The sequence below is a fragment of the Ictalurus furcatus genome, chromosome 29 (genome assembly GCF_023375685.1).
Source record: "Ictalurus furcatus strain D&B chromosome 29, Billie_1.0, whole genome shotgun sequence".
Lineage (NCBI taxonomy): Eukaryota > Metazoa > Chordata > Actinopteri > Siluriformes > Ictaluridae > Ictalurus > Ictalurus furcatus.
This window is the reverse complement of record NC_071283.1, coordinates 6,935,599-6,955,179: the sequence shown is the minus strand read 5'-3', so window position 1 is coordinate 6,955,179 and position 19,581 is coordinate 6,935,599. Positions and strand designations below refer to the sequence as shown.

At 51.3% G+C, this 19,581-nt stretch overlaps 4 protein-coding genes across 4 annotated transcripts in view; all 4 read right to left on the bottom strand.

The window, feature by feature from the left end:
* Positions 1-5,424: 5,424 nt before the first annotated feature.
* Positions 5,425-6,768, bottom strand: LOC128604018 (transcriptional regulatory protein AlgP-like). The gene is made up of 2 exons (XM_053618790.1): positions 6,659-6,768; positions 5,425-6,442 (listed from the first exon to the last, which is right to left on the bottom strand). Exons 1-2 carry the CDS (start codon positions 6,766-6,768, stop codon positions 5,533-5,535), a joined length of 1,020 nt encoding a protein of 339 aa, XP_053474765.1. The 3' UTR covers positions 5,425-5,532.
* An 821-nt stretch (positions 6,769-7,589) lies between these two features.
* Positions 7,590-8,164, bottom strand: LOC128604017 (transcriptional regulatory protein AlgP-like). Its single transcript, XM_053618789.1, has one exon. The coding sequence runs from the start codon at positions 8,162-8,164 to the stop codon at positions 7,598-7,600; it is 567 nt and encodes a 188-aa protein (XP_053474764.1). The 3' UTR covers positions 7,590-7,597.
* Positions 8,165-9,146: 982 nt separating this feature from the next.
* Positions 9,147-9,910, bottom strand: LOC128604497 (transcriptional regulatory protein AlgP-like). Its single transcript, XM_053619667.1, has one exon. The coding sequence runs from the start codon at positions 9,820-9,822 to the stop codon at positions 9,241-9,243; it is 582 nt and encodes a 193-aa protein (XP_053475642.1). The 5' UTR covers positions 9,823-9,910; the 3' UTR covers positions 9,147-9,240.
* An 8,047-nt stretch (positions 9,911-17,957) lies between these two features.
* LOC128604015 (uncharacterized) overlaps positions 17,958-19,581 on the bottom strand; it is a 2,461-nt gene continuing 837 nt past the window's right edge. The window contains exon 2 of the mRNA XM_053618788.1: positions 17,958-18,527. Within this exon, the coding sequence (XP_053474763.1) occupies positions 18,045-18,527 (483 nt within the window). The 3' untranslated portion in view covers positions 17,958-18,044. The remainder of the gene's footprint in view (positions 18,528-19,581) is intronic.

The window sequence follows — 19,581 nt, the reverse complement described above, 5'->3', positions numbered from 1 at the left end:
ACTACTGTACTTTAATTCAGTGCTTTTTGTGCATCCATAAAAATAACGCATAAATCCTATTAGATAATATAAAATTGTATGTGTGTGTGTATATATATATATATATATATATATATATATATATATATATATATATATATATATATATATATATATAAATAAAATACTTATATAATATAGCAATATAGTACATAAAGTATTTATGCATTATTTTTATGGATGCACAAAAAGCACTGAATTAAACTACAGTCCTAGATTAATGATATATATTTTGGTGTGTGTCTGTGTGAATTGGGTTCTTTTCGGTCTTATGTAATTAGATAAACAGCTGTGTAAAGTTTTAGTCTGCAGTTTATATTTGTAACACTCAGTTTGTGGACTTTATTTTAAATAAACAAAAAAAATGGTACAGAAAGTTTGCCCTCCATCCGATTAATCGAAAAAATAATCACCCAACTAATTGATTATGAAAATAATCATTAGTTGCAGCCCTAATGCAGATTACATAATCTTATTTAATTCTGAGCCCAAAATTAGCATTCCAAATATCCTTAATTTGATTCATTCCTTTGGTACATTTGCAGGATACAAAATTAATTGGGATAAGTGTGTTAATGTTGCTATCAAAGATTCTTCATATCTTTATCACTTGCCCTTTAAGATTGCTTCAGAACAATTCACATATTTAGGAATTGAGGTGATAAAGTTTACCAATTTGGTTAAGGCCAATTTTCAAGCCCTGTTGCCGAAGTTTAAATCCATGGTCAAGTTCTGGAGAACACTTCCTGTGTCTCTTCTGGGTAGGGTCAATGAAATTAGTATGATATTTCTCCCACAATTTTTATACACTGTGCAGAGCATTCCTGTATTTCTGCCTAAATCCTTTTTTTTTTAAATGGATCCTATCCTGGTTCCTTTCATCTGGGCATATAAAGCACATAGAATTTCCAAACATCACCTCTGTAAACCTAACACACAAGGAGGGCTAGCCCTATCTAATTTTCTTTATTACTGTGCCGTGACTTTCAAGTATCTTTCATGCATCTTTGTTATAGTGTAAGTTTTATGTATTTTGTAGGGAATTTAGTCAGCGGTGGCAGAACACAGACACACAGGAGGCTGCTTCGGGTGAACACTTGGGGAATTTTATTTACAAAAGTCCGTGAGAGTGTATGGGTGTATGCATGTGTGTGTGTGCACAAGGGTGACCGTGAGATGAAGCGCTCAGTCGTCGCGGGGCTGCCGGCGTCGTGCGGGGGTTTTCCCGAGTGGCAGGGATCCCTTTATTTTCCGTCAGGCAGTGCCGCGGGTGCAGTCAGGGGGCAGAGTCTCCGATCGCATCGATCTCCATCCATCCATCTTCTACCGCTTACTCCTTTTCAGGGTCACGGGGAACCTGGAGCCTATCCCAGGAAGCATCGGGCACAAGGCGGGGTACACCCTGGACAGGGTGCCAGTCCATCGCAGGGCACAATCACATACACATTTTTACACTACGGACACTTTAGACACGCCAATCAACCTATCATGCATGTCTTTGGACTGGGGGAGGAACCGGAGTATCCGGAGGAAACCCCCGCAGCACACACAGGGCCACCGAACCCCGGACCCTGGAGGTGTAAGGCGAACGTGCTCGCATCGATCTCGTATGGGAAAAAACACAGTACGGATTAGTGCACGTGCCTGGAGAGCCTTCTGTCCCTTTGGGAGCGGATCGCCCTTTTATATTCTCCCCGCGGCTGCTGGATGGTGGTATTTTGCCGCGCTGAGCACCATTCAGCAGTCCTGTGTGTGGCTACTGTTGGGCCTTAATGCATTGCCTAATATCAACCATAAATCTTTTGTGCATTCTGGAATTTGCTTCATTACACACAATTCTCATATCTACTACTACCTACACTATTAATATCAAAAGTAAAGAGTGTATTGCTGCATTTAATTTTAATTGGATTTATTTAACAGAAAAATATTATCAAGAAAATTGCAGTTGCTCACAAAGCTCTTAAAGCAGGCAAGTTGTGCAAAAAAAAAATGTTTTTACCAAATCAGAATCAAATCTTATATTGTACAACTTTATTTTTTTTTGTAAATATATAATTTTGTTGGAACAAAAAAGGGAGTTTCACAACTCACATGAAGTATGATGGAGAGCAGAGAGCCCACAGAAACACAAGTTGAACTAAGCACTTTAGCCTCTGCTCATGAACTTAAAAATTATGCAATTAATTTGGCACTGCTTATAACTGAATGGCAAAAGGGCATCATTTACTGCAGATGTTCAGGTAAACTGTGTTTTAAATTTTGGAAATTGTGATAGTATGGGTTTATTATAATGATCAGCAATATATCAGATTGGTCATGGCGGAGAACAAACTGGGGTTATACTTCTTTAAACCTGCCTTGTGTATATATTTGATTAGATGCAACAGTCTGACAACTTTTAAAGCTGATTGATTCATTGCTTACATATTGCATAACAGGAGTGGCACAGTGATGCAGTGGGTATCATTGTTCCCTCACAGCTCCCGGGTCACCAGTTCAATCCTGAGCTCAAGTTACTGTCTTTGTGGTTTTTCACAAGTTCTCTCCATGTCTGTGAGAGTTTCCTCCAGGTTCCTTATAATTACCTTTTTAAGTAATAGTAATTGTTTAATTCTAATTTTCATTAATAATCATTAATAAAATGGTAATTAATAATTGTGTTAAATTATTTGTCATCAAAATAGTTGTTTGACTCCACATTTACATAAATGATTCCTTTGTACAAGTCATAAAAAATTACTTGCACATATTAACATGTGGGTCTCCTATACCTTACAACTGAAAACATATATTATTTTTACAGCATATTTGATTTATTGTAAATTCAAGTGATTCTTCTAAAAAAATAATTGTTTTGTTGAGTTTGTTTGAATGTCAATGGTAAACTTCAATTCCCAGAACACCTTGAGCCTGCAAACATGACCAGTCCGGACTACAGCACCCAGGTTACACGTTACATCACATTCTACCTCACCTGACTACTGATTACACTTACCTGGCAATCATTACACACACACACACACATACACACACATTGCTTTGCAAACTCATATACACTGCTCAATAAAAATTAAGGGAACACTTAATCATCACAGTATAACACCAAGTCAATTAAACTTCAGGGATATCAATCTGTCCCATTTGGAAGCATAAGTGATCAGTTTCACCTGCTTTGGTGCAAATGAAAGTGACAACAGGTGCACTGGAGAGACAAAAAGCAAGACAACCTCCAAAAAGGGAATTTTTTTGCAGGTGGTGGCCACAGACAAGTGCTCTCTCCTTATCCTTCCTGACTGATTTGTCTCTAGTTTTGTGTTTTGTTAGGGTCCTTGTCACCTCTTATAGCATGAGGCAGTACCTGCAACCCAATCAGGTTGCACAGGTAATACAGCTCCTCCAGGATGGCACATCCATACATGCCATTGCAAGGAGGTTTGGTGTGTCTCCCAGCAGTTTTAAGAGCATGGAGGAGATACCGGGAGACGGGCCATTACATGAGGAGAGCTGGACAGGGCCATAGAAGGGCAAAAACCCATCAACAGGACCAAGAGTATTTGCTCCTTTGTGCAAGGAGGAACAGGAGGAGCACTGCCAGAGCCTTACAAAATTAAAAACGGAATGTGATGACATGGAACCCAGGGCCCGCACTACTAACTGACATTATGAGTTGCCGTGATGGAATTCATCCAAGTAGGATCAGCCTGTAATTTTTTTTACTTTGATTTTCAGTGTGATTTTGAATCTAGCCTGATCTAGCCTTTGAATCTGTTGATTTTGGCTTCCATTGACCATTGTCGCATCATTTTGTTCTCAAGGAATTACACAATGTATTTAAGTAAAGATTTTCAACTTTAATATTTTATTCCTTGAAATCCAATGTGTGATTTAAGTGTTCCCTTGATTTCTTTGAGCAGTGTATATTTTGACTATGAAAACATGAACACCACAACTCTTAACAAACTTCAGGTTACATGTCAAACTTCAGAAACCCTGTTCCAAACAACAAAACAAATACTTAACAGTTATTTACAAACAATTTATAAATCCAGCCTTTTTGAAGCAGTGTGAATTCTATGTGAATATCTGCATCCAGGTTGCTCAGGAAACAGGTACCCTCACTGAATCCAGAGTGATCAAAGCTTCTGCCTCCCTGACGGGATCCAGTGCAATGACCGACATGGCAGGCTTTTTTACAAGAAGAAGTTCCAAGTTTTCTCTGTTGTCGTCTGGGATTTTGTTTGGATGCTGTATCTTCAGCACCCCAGTGGAATATGTCCTTCTCCAGGTTCCTCTGGAAACATGTGATTCACATGCACAGTGCACTTTCTCTGACCCTCATGTATAAGGTAACTTCTTTTCTCTCTATCACAGTTGCTCGCAACCATTTCTCCTGTCCTCCTCTGAAATTTCAGACATGCACCTGTTCCTCCTCTGCAAATAATCATAGGACACCTTTTCCTTGGTAATGCTGTTTCTTTTGCTCTAGTTGTTTTTCTTGGACATATTTGGTCAAATCCGGCTTCAGTGTTCTGATGTGGTGTTTTCGAAATAGTTCTGATGGTGTTTTTCCAGTGACTGTATGAGTTGTACTACAGTACATTATCAAGAAGTTTACCAGTCTATGTTTGCCACTACTTAAGTGAAAGCAACTGTTTACCCTGTTTCCCCAAAACTCTTTTCAGGAGTGCATGCTTCAGCATCTGAACAGATCTCTATACATCTCCATTCGAGGCAGGATGATAGTCTGGAACATGTGTATGTTTGATTTAATTCCCTTTTTTTTTTATGAACTCTGTGAACTCAGCCTATAAGAGCTGTGGGTCATTATCAGAGACCACCTTGTCAGGTAACCCACAGGCTGCAAATAGCCCTCAGAGTGCCTCAATGGTGAGTGAGGATATAATAGATGACAATGGAATGACCTTTAGCCATTTTGAATGGCTGTCAATCATTACTAGGAAAAACTGTTTGTTTGTCTTTTTCCACAAAATCAATGCGGATTCTCTGCCATGGGTGATCAGGCCATCTTCAAGGATGAAGGGATGCCACTGCTGGCAACTTTTGTATTGCCTGACAGCTCAGGAGTTTCGGCTTAATGCTTGGCTTTTGGGCTGGCTGACTGGCTTTTGGACTGGCTGGCTGGCTCTTTGGCTGGCTGGCTTTGTGATTGGCTAGCTGGCTGGCTAGCTGTTTTTTTTGGCTGGCTGGCTTTTTGGCTGACTGGCTGGCTGGCTTTTGGGCTGACTGGCTGGCTTTTGGGCTGGCTGGCTGGCTGGCATTTTGGCTGACTGGCTTTTTGGCTTGCTGGATTTTGGCTGGCTGGCTTTTTGGCTGACTGGCTGGCTGGCTTTTTGGCTGGCTTTTGGCTAACTAGCTGGCAGGCTTTGTGGCTGGCTGGGTGGATGGCTTTTTGGCTAACTGTCTGGCTGGCTTTGTGGCTGGCTGGGTGGATGGCTTTTTGGCTAACTGGCTGGCTGGCTTTGTGGCTGGCTAGCTGGTTGGCTTTTTGGCTGGCTGGCTGGCTTTTTGGCTGGCTGGTCGGCTTTTGGGCTGGCTCACTTTTTGGGCTGGCTGGCTGGATTTTTGGCTGGCTTGCTGGCTGGCTTTTGGGTTGGCTGGCTGGCTGGCTGGCTGGCTTTTTGGCTGGATGGCTGGCTGGATTTTTGGCTGGCTGGCTTTTTGGCTGGCTGGCTGGCTTTTTGACTGGCTGGCTGGCATTTTGGCTGGCTGGCTGGCTGGCTTTTGGCTAACTAGCTGGCAGGCTTTGTGGCTGGCTGGATTTTTGGCTGTCTGTCTGGCTGGCTTTGTGGCTGGCTTTGTGGCTGGCTTTTTAGCTGGCTGGCTTTTTGGGTGACTGGCTGGCCTTTTGGCTGACTGGAATTTTGGCTTTTTGGCTGGCGGCCTTTTGGTTATCTGGCTGGCTGGCTTTGTGGCTGGCTGGCTGGCTGGCATTTTGGCTAACTGTCTGGCTGGCTTTGTGGCTGGCTGCCTGGATCTTTGGCTTTGTGGCTGGCTTGCTTTGTGGCTGGCTGGCTTTTTAGCCGGCTGGCTGGCTGGCTTTTTGGCTGACTGCCTGGCCGGGTTTTTGGCTGACGGGCTGGCTTTTTGGCTGACTGGCTGGCTGGCTGCCTGGCTGGCTGTCTGGCTGTCTTTTTGGCTGACTGCCTGGCCGGGTTTTTGGCTGACGGGCTGGCTTTTTGGCTGACTGGCTGGCTGACTGCCTGGCTGGCCGGATTTTTGGCTGACTGGCTGGCTGTCTGGCTGTCTTTTTGGCTGACTGGCTGTCTTTTTGTCTGGATGAGTGTCTGGCTTTTTGGCTGGCTGGCTTTTTGGCTGGCTGGATTTTTGGTTATCTGCTGGCTGGCTTTGCGGCTGGCTGACTGGCTGTGTCGCTGGCTGGCTTTTTGGTTATCTGGCTGGCTTTTTGGCTATCTGGCTGACTGGCTGGCTTTTTGGCTGACTGGCTGGCTGGCTGGCTTTGTGGCTTGTGGCTGGCTTTTTGGCTTTCTGGCTGACTGGCTGGCATTTTGGCTGGTTGGCTTTTTGGCTGACTGACTGGCTGGGTGACTGGATGCCTGGTTAGCTGGCTTTTTGGCTGGCTGGCATTTTGGCTAACTGGGTGGCTGGCATTTTGGCTGACTGGCTTTTTGGCTGGCTGGCTTTTTGGTTGGCTGGCTGGCTGGCTGCCTGGCTGCCTGGCATTTTGGCTAACTGGGTGGCTGGCATTTTGGCTGACTGGCTTTTTGGCTGGCTGGCTGGCTGCCTGCCTGCCTGGCTGGATTTTTGGCTGACTGGCTGGCTGTCTGGCTGTCTTTTTGGCTGGATGAGTGTCTGACTTTTTGGCTGGCTGGCTTTTTGGTTATCTGCTGGCTGGCTTTGTGTCTGGCTGACTGGCTGTGTCGCTGGCTGGGTTTTTGGTTATCTGGCTGGCTGGCTTTGCGGCTCGTGGCTGGCTTTTTGGCTATCTGGCTGACTGGCTGGCTTTTTGGCTGGTTGGCTTTTTGGCTGACTGACTGGCTGGCTGACTGGATGCCTGGTTGGCTGGTTGTTTTTGGCTGGCCGGCATTTTGTCTAACTGGCTGGTTGGCATTTTGGCTGACTAGCTGACTGGCTTTTTGGCTGGCTGGCTTTTTGGCTGGCTGGCTGGCTGGAAGGCTTTTTGGCTGACTGGCTGGCTGACTGTCTGGCTGTCTGGCTGGCTTTTTGGCTGACTGGCTGTCTTTTTGGCTGGATGAGGGTCTGGTTTTTTGGCTGACTGGCTTTTTGGCTGACTGGCTTTTTGGCTGACTGGCTTGCTGGTTTTGTGGTTGGCCAGTTTTTTGGCTGGCTGGATGGCTGACTGGCTGACTGGCTGTCTGGCTGGCTTTTTGACTGACTGGCTGTCTTTTTGGCTGGATGAGTGTCTGGCTTTTTGGCTGACTGGCTTTTGGCTGACTGGCTGGCTGACTGGCTGGCTGGTTTTGTGGTTGGCCGGCTTTTTGGCTGGCTGGCTGGCTGGCTGGCTGGCTGGAATTTTTGTCTTGGTGGCTGGATTTCGGGCTGGCTGGCTGGCTGGCTAGCTGGCTTTTTGGCTGACTGGCTTGCTGGCATTTTGGCTGGCTGGCTTTTTGGGTGACTGGCTGGCTATCTGGATTTTTGGCTGGCTGACTGGCTGGCTTTTTGGCTGGCTGGCATTTTGGCTGACTGGCTTTTTGGCTGACTGGCTGGCCGGATTTTTGGCTGGCTGACTGGCTGTGTCGCTGGCTGGCTTTTTGGTTATCTGGCTGGCTGGCTTTGCGGCTGGCTGGCTGGCTGGCTTTTTGGCTATCTGGCTGACTGGCTGGCTTTTTGGCTGACTGGCTGGCTGGCTGGCATTTTGGCTAACTGGCTGGCTGGCTTCTTGGCTGACTGTCTGACTGGCTTTTTGGCTGGCTGGCTTTGTGGTTGGCCGGCTCTTTGGCTGGCTGGCTTGCTTTTTGGCTGGCTGGTCGGATTTTGGGCTGGCTGGCTGGCTGGCTTTTTGGCTGGCTGGCTTTTTGGGTGACTGGCTGGCTATCTGGATTTTTGGCTGGCTGACTGGCTGGCTTTTTGGCTGGCTGGCTGGATGGCTTCTTGGCTTGTTGGCTGACTGGCTGGCTGGCATTTTGGCTGACTGGTTGGCTGGCTGGCTGACTGGCTGGCTTTTTGGCTGACTGGCTGGCTTTTTGGCTAGCTGGCTTTTGGGCTGACTGGCTGGCTGGCTTTTTGGCCGACTGGCTGACTGGCTGGCTGGCTTTTTGGCTGACTGGCTGGCTGGCTTTTTGGCTGGCTGGTTGGCCAGCTGGCTTCTTGGCTTGTTGGCTGGCTGGCTTTTGGGCTGGCTGGTTGGCTTTTAAGCTGGCTGGCTGTTATTTTGGCTGACTGGCTGGCTGGCTTTGTGGCTGGCTGGCTGGCTTTTTGGCTAACTGGCTGGCTGACTTTGTGGCTGGCTGGCTGGCTGGCTGGCTTTGTGGCTGGCTGGCTTTATGGCTGGCTTGCTGGCTGGTTGCCTTGCTGGCTTACTGGCTTTTGGGCTGGCTGGCTGGCAGACATTTTGGCTGGCTGGCATTTTGGATGACTGGCTGGCTGACTTTGTGGCTGGCTGGCTTGCTGGCTGGTTGGCTTGCTGGCTTACTGGCTTTTGGGCTGGCTGGCTGGCAGACATTTTGGCTGGCTGGAAGGCTTTTTGGCTGACTGGCTGGCATTTTTGCTGACTGACTGGCTGGCTTTTTGGCTGGCTGGGTGGCTTTGCGGCTATCTAGCTGGCTGGCTTTGTAACTGGCTGGCTGGCTAGCATTTTGGCTGGCTGGCATTTTGGATGACTGGTTGCCTTTTTGGCTGGATGACTCTAGCTTTTTGGGTGACTGGCATTGTGGTTGACTGGCTGGCTTTTGGGCTGGCTGGCTGTCTGGCTGGCATTTTGGCTGACTGGCTTTGTGGCTGGCTGGCTTATTGGTTGGCTAGCTGGCTTTTAGAGATGGCTGGCTGGCTGGCTTTTTGGGTGACTGGCTTTTTGGCTGACTGGCTTTTTGGCTGGCTGGCGGGCTGGCTGGCGGGCTGGCTGGCTGGGTGACATTTTGGATGACTGGCTGGGTGGCTGGCTTTTTGGCTGGATGGCTTTTTGGCCGGCTGACAGGCTGGCTGACTGGCTGAATTTTTGGCTGGCTGGCTTTTTGGGTGACTGGCTGGCTATCTGGCTTTTCAGCTGACTGGCAGCCTTTTTTGGCTGACTGGCTGACTTTTGGGCTGGCTGGCTGGCTTTGTGGCTGGCTGGCTGGATTTTTGGCTAATTGGCTGGCTGGCTTTGTGGCTGGCTGGCTTTATGGCTGGCTTGCTGGCTTTTGGGCTGGCTGGCTGGCTGGCTGGCTGGCTATTTTGCTGGCTGACTGGTTGGCTTTTGGGCTGGTTGGCTTGCTGGCTTACTGGCTTTTTGGCTGGCTGGCTGACTAGCTTTTTGGCTGACTGACTGGCTGGATTTTTGGCTGGCGTTTGGACTGGCTTTTTTTGCTGGCTGACTAGCTGAATGGCTTTTTTGCCTGAATGGGTGGCTGGCTTTTTGGCTGACTGGCTGGATGGCTTATTGGCTGGCTTTTTGTCTGACTGGCTGGCTGGCTGGCTGACTTGCTGGCTTTTTGGCTGGCTGGCTGGCTGGCTGGAAGGCTTTTTCGCTGGCTGTTTGGGTGACTGGCTAGCTTTTTGGCTGGATGACTGTCTAGCTTTTTGGCTGACTGGCTGGATGGCATTTTGGCTGACTGGCTGGCTTTTGGGCTGGCTGGCTGGCATTTTGGCTTGTTGGCTGGGTGGTTGGCTGGCTTTTGGGCTGGCTGGCTGGTTGGATTTTAAGCTGGCTGGCTGTCATTTTGGCTGACTGGGTGGCTGGCTTTTTGGCTAACTGGTTGGCTGGCTTTCTGGCTGGTTGGCTTTATGGCTGACTTGCTGGCTTTTTGGCTGGCTGACAGGCTGGCTGACTGGCTAAATTTTTGGCTTTTTCGCTGGCTGTTTGGGTGACTGGCTGGCTTTTTGGCTGGATGACTGTCTAGCTTTTTGGCTGACTGGCTGGATGGCATTTTGGCTGACTGGCTGGCTTTTGGGCTGGCTGGCTGGCATTTTGGCTGGCTGGCTTTGTGACTGGCTGGTCAACTTTTGGGCTGGCTGGCTGGCTTTTTGGGCAGGCTGGCTGGCTGGCTTTTTGGGTGACTGGCTGGCTGTCTGGCTTTTGGGCTGGTTGGAAGGCTTTTTGGCTAGCTGGCTTATCGGCCATCTGGCTGGCTGGCTTTTCGGCCGACTGGCTGGCTGGCTTTTTGGCTGACTGGCTGGCTTCTTGGCTTCTTGGCTTGCTGGCTTGCTGGCTTGTTGGCTGCCTGGCTTTTGGGCTGGCAGTTTGGTTTGCTTTTAAGCTGGCTGGCTTTTTGGCTGACTGGCTGGCTGGCTGGCTTTTTGGCTGGCTGACTAACTGGCTGGCTGGCTGGCTGGCTTTTTGGCTAGCTGGCTTTTTGGCTACCTGGCTGGCTGGCTTTTTGGCTGACTGGCTGGCTGGCTTTTTGGCCGACCAGTGGGCTGGCTTTTTGGCTGACTAGCTGGCTGGCTGGTTGGCTGGCTGGCTGGCTGGATTTTAAGCTGGCTGGCTGTCATTTTGGCTGACTGGCTAGCTGGCTTTTTGGCCGACTGACTGGCTGGCTTTTTGGCCAACCAGCGGGCTGGCTTTTTGGCTGACTGGCTGGCTGACTGGCTGGATGGCTTCTTGGCTGGGTGGTTGGCTGGCTTTTGGACTGGCTGGCTGGTTGGATTTTAAGCTTTTTGGCTAGATGACTTTCCAGCTTTTTGCCTAACTGGCTGGCTGGCATTTTGGCTGGCTGGCTTTGTGGCTGGCTGGGTTATTGGCTGGCTGGTGGACTTTAGGGCTGGCTAGCTGGATTTTTGGGCTGGCTGGCTGGCTGGTGTTTTGGGTGACTGGCTGGGTGGCTGGCTTTTGGGCTAACTGGTTGGCTGGCTTTCTGGCTGGCTGGCTGGCTGGCTTTGTGGCTGGCTGGCTGGCTTTATGGCTGGTTGGCTTTATGGCTGACTTGCTGGCTTTTTGGCTGGCTAACTGGCTGGCTGACTGGCTTTGTGGCTGGCTGGCTGGCTTTGTGGCTGGCTGGCTTTATGGCTGGCTATTTTGCTGGCTGACTGGCTGGCTTTTGGGCTGGCTGACTGGCTTTTGGGCTGGCTGGCTGACTGGCTGACTGGCTTTTTGGCTGGCTGGCTGGCTTTGTGGCTGGCTGGCTGGCTGGCTTTGTGGCTGGCTGGCTGACTGGCTTTGTGGCTTGCTGGCTGGCTTTTTGGATGACTGGCTGGCTTTTTACCTGGCTGGCTGTTTGGGTGACTGGCTGGCTTTTTGGCTAGATGACTTTCCAGCTTTTTGGCTAACTGGCTGGCTGGCATTTTGGCTGGCTGGCTTTGTGGCTGGCTGGGTTATTGGCTGGCTGGTGGACTTTAGGGCTGGCTAGCTGGCTTTCTGGGCTGGCTGGCTGGCTGGTGTTTTGGGTGACTGGCTGGGTGGCTGGCTTTTGGGCTAACTGGCTGACTGGTGTTTTGGCAGGCTGGCGGGCTGGCTTTTTGGGTTGGCTGGCTGGCTTCTTGGGTGACTGGCTGGCTATCTGGCTTTTGGCCTGACTGGCTGGCTGGCTGGCTGACTTGCTGGCTTTTTGGCTGGCTGGCTTTTTTTTCTGACTGGCCAGCTGGCTTTTTGGGTGGCTGGCTGGCTTTTTGGCTGACTGGCTGGCTTTTTGACTGGCTTTTGGGCTAGCTGACTGGCTGGCTGGCTGACTTGCTGGCTTTTTGGCTGGCTGACTGGCGTTTTGGCAGGCTGGCGGGCTGGCTTTTTGGCTGGCTGGTAGGCTTTTTGGCTGACTGACTTTTTGGCAGGTTGGCGGGCTGGCTTTTTGGGCTGGCTGGCTGGCTTCTTGGGTGACTGGCTGGCTATCTGGCTTTTGGCCTGACTGGCTGGCTGGCTGGCTTTTTGGCTGACTGACTTTTTGGCAGGTTGGCGGGCTGGCCGACTGGTGTTTTGGCAGGCTGGCGGGCTGGCTTTTTGGGCTGGCTGGCTGGCTTTTTGGCTGACTGGCTGGCTGACTGGCTGGCTGGCTTCTTTTACTTGTTGGCTGGGTGGTTGGCTGGCTTTTGGGCTGGCTGGTTGGTTGGATTTTAAGCTGACTGGCTGTCATTTTGGCTGACTGGCTGGCTGGCTGGATTTTTGGCTCTCTAGCTGGCTGGCTTTGTGGCTGGCTGGCTGGCTTTTTGGCTAACTGGCTGTCTGGCTTTCTTGTCTGACTGGCTGGCTGGCTTTTAAGCTGGCTGGCTGTCATTTTGTCTGACTGGCTGGCTGGCTGGATTTTTGGCTGGCTTTTTGGCTGGATGGCTTTTGGGCTGGTTGGCTTGCTGGCTTTTGGGCTGGCTGGCTGACTAGCTTTTTGGCTGGCTGACTGGCCGGATTTTTGGCTGGCTGTCTTTTTGGCTGGCTGGCTGGATTTGTGGCTGGCTGGCTGGCTGGCTGGCTTCTTTTACTTGTTGGCTGGGTGGTTGGCTGGCTTTTGGACTGGCTGGTTGGTTGGATTTTAAGCTGACTGGCTGTCATTTTGGCTGACTGTCTGGCTGGCTGGATTTTTGGCTCTCTAGCTGGCTGGCTTTGTGGCTAACTGGCTGTCTGGCTTTTTGTCTGACTGGCTGGCTGGCTTTTAAGCTGGCTGGCTGTCATTTTGGCTGACTGGCTGGCTGGCTGGATTGATTTTTGGCTCTCTGACTGGCTGTCTTTGGGGCTGGCTTGCTGGATTTTTGGCTGGCTTTTTGGCTGGATGGCTTTTGGGCTGGTTGGCTTGCTGGCTTTTGGGCTGGCTGGCTGACTAGCTTTTTGGCTGGTTGACTGGCTGGATTTTTGGCTGGCTGTCTTTTTTAGTGACTTTGTGGCTGACTGGCTGGCTTTTTGGCTGGCTGGCTGGCAGGAATTTTGGCTGGCTGGCTGGCTGGATTTTTGGCTGACTGGCTTTTTGGCTTTGTAGCTAGCTTATTGGATGGCTAGCTGGCTGGCTTTGTGGCTGGCTGGCTTTGTGGCTAGCTGGCTAGCTTATTGGCTGGCTGGCAGGCTTTTGGTCTGGCTGGTTGGCTTTTGGGCTGGCTGGCTTTTTGGGTTGGCTGGCTTTTTGGGTTGGCTGGCTGGATTTTTGGCTGGCTTGCTGGCTAGCTTTTAGGCTGGCTGGCTGGGTGGCTTTTGGGCTGGCTGGCTGGCTGGCTGGCATTTGGGCTGGCTTGCTGGTCGGCTTTTTGGCTGACTGGCTTTTTGGCTGGTTGGCTTTTTGGATGGCTGGCTGGCTTTTGGGCTACCTGGCTGGCTGTCTTTCTGGCTCCCTGGCTTTTTGGCTGGCTGGCATTTGGGCTGGCTTGCGGCCTGCCTGGCGTTTAGGCTGGCTTACTGGCTGGTCGGCTTTCTTGCTGACTGACTTTTTACCTGACTGGCTTTTTGGTTGGCTGGCTTTTTGGCTGACTGGCATTTGGGTCGACTGGCTGGCTTTTTGGCTGGCTTTTTAACTGGCTGGTTGGCTTTTTGGCTGCCTGGCTGGCTGGTTGGCTTTTTGGTTGCCTGCCTGGCTGGCTGGCTTTTTGGCTGATTGACTGGCTGGCTTTTTGGGCTGGCTGGATTTTTGGCTTGCTTGCTGGCTAGCTTTTAGGCTGGCTGGCTGACTGGCTTTTTGGCTGGCTGCCTGGCTGGCTGGCTTTTTGGCTGATTGACTGGCTGGCTTTTTGGGCTGGCTGGCTGGCTTTTTGGATGGATGGCTGGCTGGCTGACTTTTTGGCTGCCTGGCTGGCAGCCTTTTTGGCTCCCTGGGGGGCTGGCTGACTTTTTGGGTGGCTGGCTGACTTTTTGGGTGGCTGGCTTGCTTTTTGGCTGGTTGGCAGCCTGGCTGGCATTTAGGCTGGCTTATTGGCTGGCTTTTTGGTTGGCTGGCTTTTTGGCTGACTGGCATTTGGGCTGGCTGGCGGCCTGGCTAGCTTTCTGGCTGACTGCCTTTTTGCCTGACTGGCTTTTGGGTCGACTGGCTGGCTTTTTAGCTGGCTGGTTGGCTTTTTGGCTGCCTGGCTTTTTGGCTGATTGGCTAGCTGGCTGGTTGGCTTTTTGGCTGCCTGGCTGGCTGGCTTTTTGGCTAATTGGCTGGCTGGTAGGCTTTTGGGCTGGCTGGCTGGCTTTTTGGCTGATTGACTGGCTGGCTTTTTGGGCTGGCTGGATTTTTGGCTTGCTTGCTGGCTAGCTTTTAGGCTGACTGGCTGACTTTTTGGGGGGCTGGCTGGCTTTTTAGCTGGCTGGCCTGCTTTTTGGCTGCCTGGCTTTTTGGCTGCCTGGCTGGCTGGCTTTTTGGCTAATTGGCTGGCTGGCAGGCTTTTGGGCTGGCTGGCTGGCTTTTTGGCTGATTGACTGGCTGGCTTTTTGGGCTGGCTGGATTTTTGGCTTGCTGGCTAGCTTTTAGGCTGGCTGGCTTTTTGGAGTGCTGGCTGTCTTTTTGGATGGATGGCTGGCAGTCTTTTTGGCTCCCTGGCTGGCTGGCTGACTTTTTGGGTGGCTGGCTGGCATTTTTGCTGGCTGGCTTGCTTTTTGGCTGGCTGGCAGCCTGGCTGGCATTTAGGCTGGTTTATTGGCTGGCTTTTTGGCTGGCTGGCTTTCTGGCTGACTGCCTTTTTGCCTGACTGGCTTTTGGGTATACTGGCTGGCTTTGTGGCTGGCTGGCCAGCTGGCATTTTGGCTGATTGGCTGGCTGGCTTTTAGGCTGGCTGCCTGGCTGGTTTTTTGGCTGCCTGGCTTTGTGGCTGCCTCGCTGGCTGGATTTTTGGCTTGCTTTTTGGGTGGCTGGATGGTATTTGTGCCGGCTGGCTGGCTTTTTGGCTGGCTGGCATTTTCAGCTGGCTGGCTTTTTGGCTGGCTTTTAGGCTGGCTTACTGGCTGGCTTTTTGGCAGGCTGGCTTTCTTGCTGACTGCTTTTTTGCCTGACTGGCTTTTTGGTCAACTGGCCAGCTTTTTGGCTGGCTTTTTGGCAGGCTGGCCGGCTGGCATTTTGGTTGACTGGCAGGCTGGCTTTCTGGCTGACTGCCTTTTTGCCTGACTGGCTTTTGGGTATACTGGCTGGCTTTGTGGCTGGCTGGCCAGCTGGCATTTTGGCTGATTGGCTGGCTGGCTTTTAGGCTGGCTGCCTGGCTGGTTTTTTGGCTGCCTGGCTTTGTGGCTGCCTCGCTGGCTGGATTTTTGGCTTGCTTTTTGGGTGGCTGGATGGCATTTGTGCCGGTTGGCTGGCTTTTTGGCTGGCTGGCATTTTCAGCTGGCTGGCTTTTTGGCTGGCTTACTGGCTGGCTTTTTGGCAGGCTGGCTTTCTGGCTGACTGCCTTTTTGCCTGACTGGCTTTTTGGTCGATTGGCCAGCTTTTTGGCTGGCTTTTTGGCAGGCTGGCTTTCTGGCTGACTGCCTTTTTGCCTGACTGGCTTTTTGGTCAACTGGCCAGCTTTTTGGCTGGCGTTTTGGCAGGCTGGCCAGATGGCATTTTGGTTGACTGGCAGGCTGGCTTTTGGGTTGGCTGGCTTGCTGGCTGGCTGGCTGGCTTTGTGGCGGGCTGGTTGGCTTTTTGGCTAACTGGCTGGCTTTTGGGCTGACTGGCTTTTTGGCTGGCTGGCTGGATTTTGGGCTGGCTTGCTGACTAGCTTTTGGGCTGGCTGGCTGGCTAGCTGGCCTTTGGGCTGGCTGGCTAGCTGGCCTTTGGGCTGGCTGGCTAGCTTTGTGGATGGCTGACTGACTGGCGTTTTGGCTGACTGGCTGGCTGGCTTTCTGGTTTTTGGCTGACAGGCTGGCTTGCTGGCTTTTTGGCTCACTGGCTGGCTGGGTTTTTGGCTGGCTGGCTTTTTGAGCTGTCTGGCTAGCTGGCTGTAGGGATTTGGCAAAGTCAATCCTGCTTCCCTCTGTTAGCCTTTTCAGCCTTTCTGTGTTAAAAGTAGAGTGCTTCTCTTCTCTATGCTACCGTGCAGATGTGGTTTGCCTTAGAGCGTATATGAGCTCGGAGAAAGTCTGATTGAACCACACTGACACACAGGGTGACACACAGAGAGACACACAGAGACTTCCTGATTTATTAAAGATTTCACAGGTTTATATACATATACAGAGGTACAAATAGCCATGCATAGGCGTAATGATGTTGAAATAGTATGGCAGTTAAACTGACTGGCCATGTATGTGAAAAACATCTTATGCAAGAAGTTCCTATGGTGACATGTTAACTGGCACGTATATCACAGACAGGTCTAGAAAAGTTCATGAGACAGAAATCAAACTATAACCTAAACATGCTACTACATATCTGAGGGAATAGAGAATAGAAACTTTCCAACATTGCCCTCTTTTGTCCTAGTGAAAGGCAGGACAATATAAAAAGATGATAACTCTAAGTCTGATACTCCTGCGAGAGCAACCTGGAAGCTTTTTGTGCTGGCTGGCTTTTTGGCTGACTGGCTGGCTGGCTCATTTTGTGGCTGGCTGGCTTTTTGGGCTGTCTAGCTGGATTTTTGCATAGCTTGTTGGCTAGCTTTTGGGCTGGCTGGCCGACTGGCTTTTGGGCTGGCTGGCCGACTGGCTGGCTGGCTGGCTTTTGGGCTGGATTTTTGACTGGCTTGGTTTTTGGATGGCTGACTGGCTGGCTTTTTGGCTGATTGGCTTTTTGGCTGATTGGCTTTTTGGCTATATAAGTGGCTGGATTTGTGGCTGGCTGGCTTTATGGTTAACTGGCTGGCTGGTTTTTTGGCTGGCTGGCTGGCTTTTTGGCTGGTAGGCTATTTGACTGGCTGGCTGACTTTTGGGCTGACTGGCTTTTGGGCTGACTGGCTGGCTCATTGGCTGACGTTTTGGCAGACTGGTTGGCAGGCATTTTGGCTGACTGGCTGGTTATTGGGCTGGCTATTTTGGCTGGCTGGCTGGCTGTTTGGCTGACTGGCTGGCTGGATTTTTGGCTGGCTGAATGTATGGCTAGCTGGCATTTTGGCTGATTGGCTGGCTGGCTTTTTTTCTGACTGGTTGGCTGGCGTTTGGGCTGGCCAGATGGCTTTTTGGCAGGCTGGCTGGCTTTTTGGCAGGCTGGCTGGCTTTGTGGGTGGCTTGCTTTGAGGCTGGCTAGCTGGATTTTTGGTTGGCTGGCTGGCTTTTTGGCTGACTGGCTTTTTGGCTCGCTTTTTGGCTCACTGGCTTTTTGGCTATATAACTGGCTGGATTTGTGGCTGGCTGGCTTTATGGTTAACCGGCTGGCTGGTTTTTTGGCTGGCTGGCTGGCTTTGTGGGTGGCTTGCTTTGAGGCTGGCTGGCTGGCTGGCTGGCTGGAGTTTGGGCTGGGTGTCTCGCTTTTTGGCAGGCTGGCTTGCGTTTTGGCAAGCTGACTGGCTGGCTCTTGGGCTGGTTTTTGACTGGCTGGCTGTTTGGCTGACAGGCTTTTTGGATGACTGGCTGGCATTTTGGCTGACTGCCTTTTTTCCTGACTGGCTTTTGGCTCGCTTTTTGGCTCACTGGCTTTTTGGCTATATAACTGGCTGGATTTGTGGCTGGCTGGCTTTATGGTTAACCGGCTGGCTGGTTTTTTGGCTGGCTGGCTGGCTTTTGGGCTGACGGGCTGGCTCATTGGCTGATGTTTTGGCAGACTGGTTGGCAGGCATTTTGGCTGACTGGCTGGCTATTGGGCTGGCTATTTTGGCTGGCTGGCTGTTTGGCTGGCTGGATTTTTGGCTGGCTAAATGGTTGGCTGGCAGGCTTTTTGGATGACTGGCTGGCTAGCTGGCATTTTGGCTGATTACCTGGCTGGCTTTTTTTTCTGACTGGTTGGCTGGCGTTTGGGCTGGCCAGCTGGCTTTTTGGCAGGCTGGCTGGCTTTTTGGCAGGCTGGCTGGCTTTGTGGGTGGCTTGCTTTGAGGCTGGCTGCTTGGCTTTTTGGTTGGCTGGCTGGCTTTTTGGCTGACTAGCTGGCTTTGTGGGTGGCTTGCTTTGAGGCTGGCTGGCTGGCTGGCTGGAGTTTGGGCTGGGTGTCTCGCTTTTTGGCAGGCTGGCTTGCGTTTTGGCAGGCTGACTGGCTGGCTCTTGGGCTGGTTTTTGACTGGCTGGCTGTTTGGCTGACAGGCTTTTTGGATGACTGGCTGGCATTTTGGCTCACTGGCTGGAATTTTGGCTGACTGGCTGGCTGGCTTTTTGGCTGCCTGCCTTTTTGCCTGACTGGCTTTTTGGTCGACTGGCTGGCTTTTTGTCTCTTTGGCTTTTTGTCTGACTGGCTGGCTGGCTTTTTGGGTGACTGCCTTTTTGCCTGACTGGCTTTTTGGTCGACTGGCTGGCTTTTTGGCTGGCTGGCTTTTTGGCTGACAGGCTGGCTGGCTTTGAGGGTGGCTGGCTGGCTGGCTGGCTTTTTGGCTGACTGGCTGGCTATCTGGCTTTTTGGCTCACTGGCTGGCTGGTTTTTTGGCTGACTGGCTGGCTGGCTGGCTTTTTGGCTGGCTGGCTGGTTTTTTGGCTGACTGGCTGGCTGGCTGGCTTTTTGGCTGACTGGCTGGCTGGTTTTTTGGCTGGCTTTTTTGGATGGCTGGCTTTTGGGCTGGCTGGCTGGAATTTAGGGCTGGCTGGCTGGCATTTGGGCTGGCTGGCGGTCTGGCTGGCTTTTAGGCTGGCTTTTTGGCTGGCTGGCTTTTTCACTGCCTGGCTGGCATTTTGACTGAGTGGCTGGCTGTTTGGCTGCCTAGCTTTTTGGCTGACTGGCTGGTGTTTAGGCTGGCATATTGGCTGACTGGCTGGCTGGCTGGCTAGTTTTTTGGCTGACTGGCTGGCTGGTTTTTTGGCTGGCTGGCAGGCAGGCTTGCTCACTTTTTGGCTGGATTTTTTTGGGTGGCTGGCTTTTGGGCCGGCTGGCTGGCATTTGGGCTGGCTGGCGGTCTGGGTGACTGACTGGCTGGCTTTTAGGCTGGCTGGCTCACTGGCAGGCTGGCTTTTTTGGGTGGCTGGCTTTTGGGCTGGCTGGCTGGAATTTAGGGCTGGCTGGCTGGCATTTGGGCTGACTGGCTGGCTCACTTTTTGGCTGGCTGGCTTTTGGGATGGCTGGCTGGCTTTTTCACTTCCTGGCTGGCATTTTGACTGCCTGGCTGGCTGTTTGGCTGCCTAGCTTTTTGGCTGACTGGCTGGCGTTTAGGCTGGCATATTGGCTGACTGGCTGGCTGGCTGGTTTTTTGGCTGACTGGCTGGCTGGCTGGTTTTTTGGCTGACTGGCTGGCTATCTGGCTTTTTGGCTGACTGGCTGGCTGTTTTTTTGGCTGGCTGGGTTTTTTTGGCTGACTGGCTGGCTGGCAGGCAGGCAGGCTTGCTCACTTTTTGGCTGGATTTTTTGGGTGGCTGGCTTTTGGGCCGGCTGGCTGGCGGTCTGGGTGGCTGACTGGCTGGCTGGCAGGCAGGCAGGCTTGCTCACTTTTTGGCTGGATTTTTTGGGTGGCTGGCTTTTGGGCCGGCTGGCTGGCATT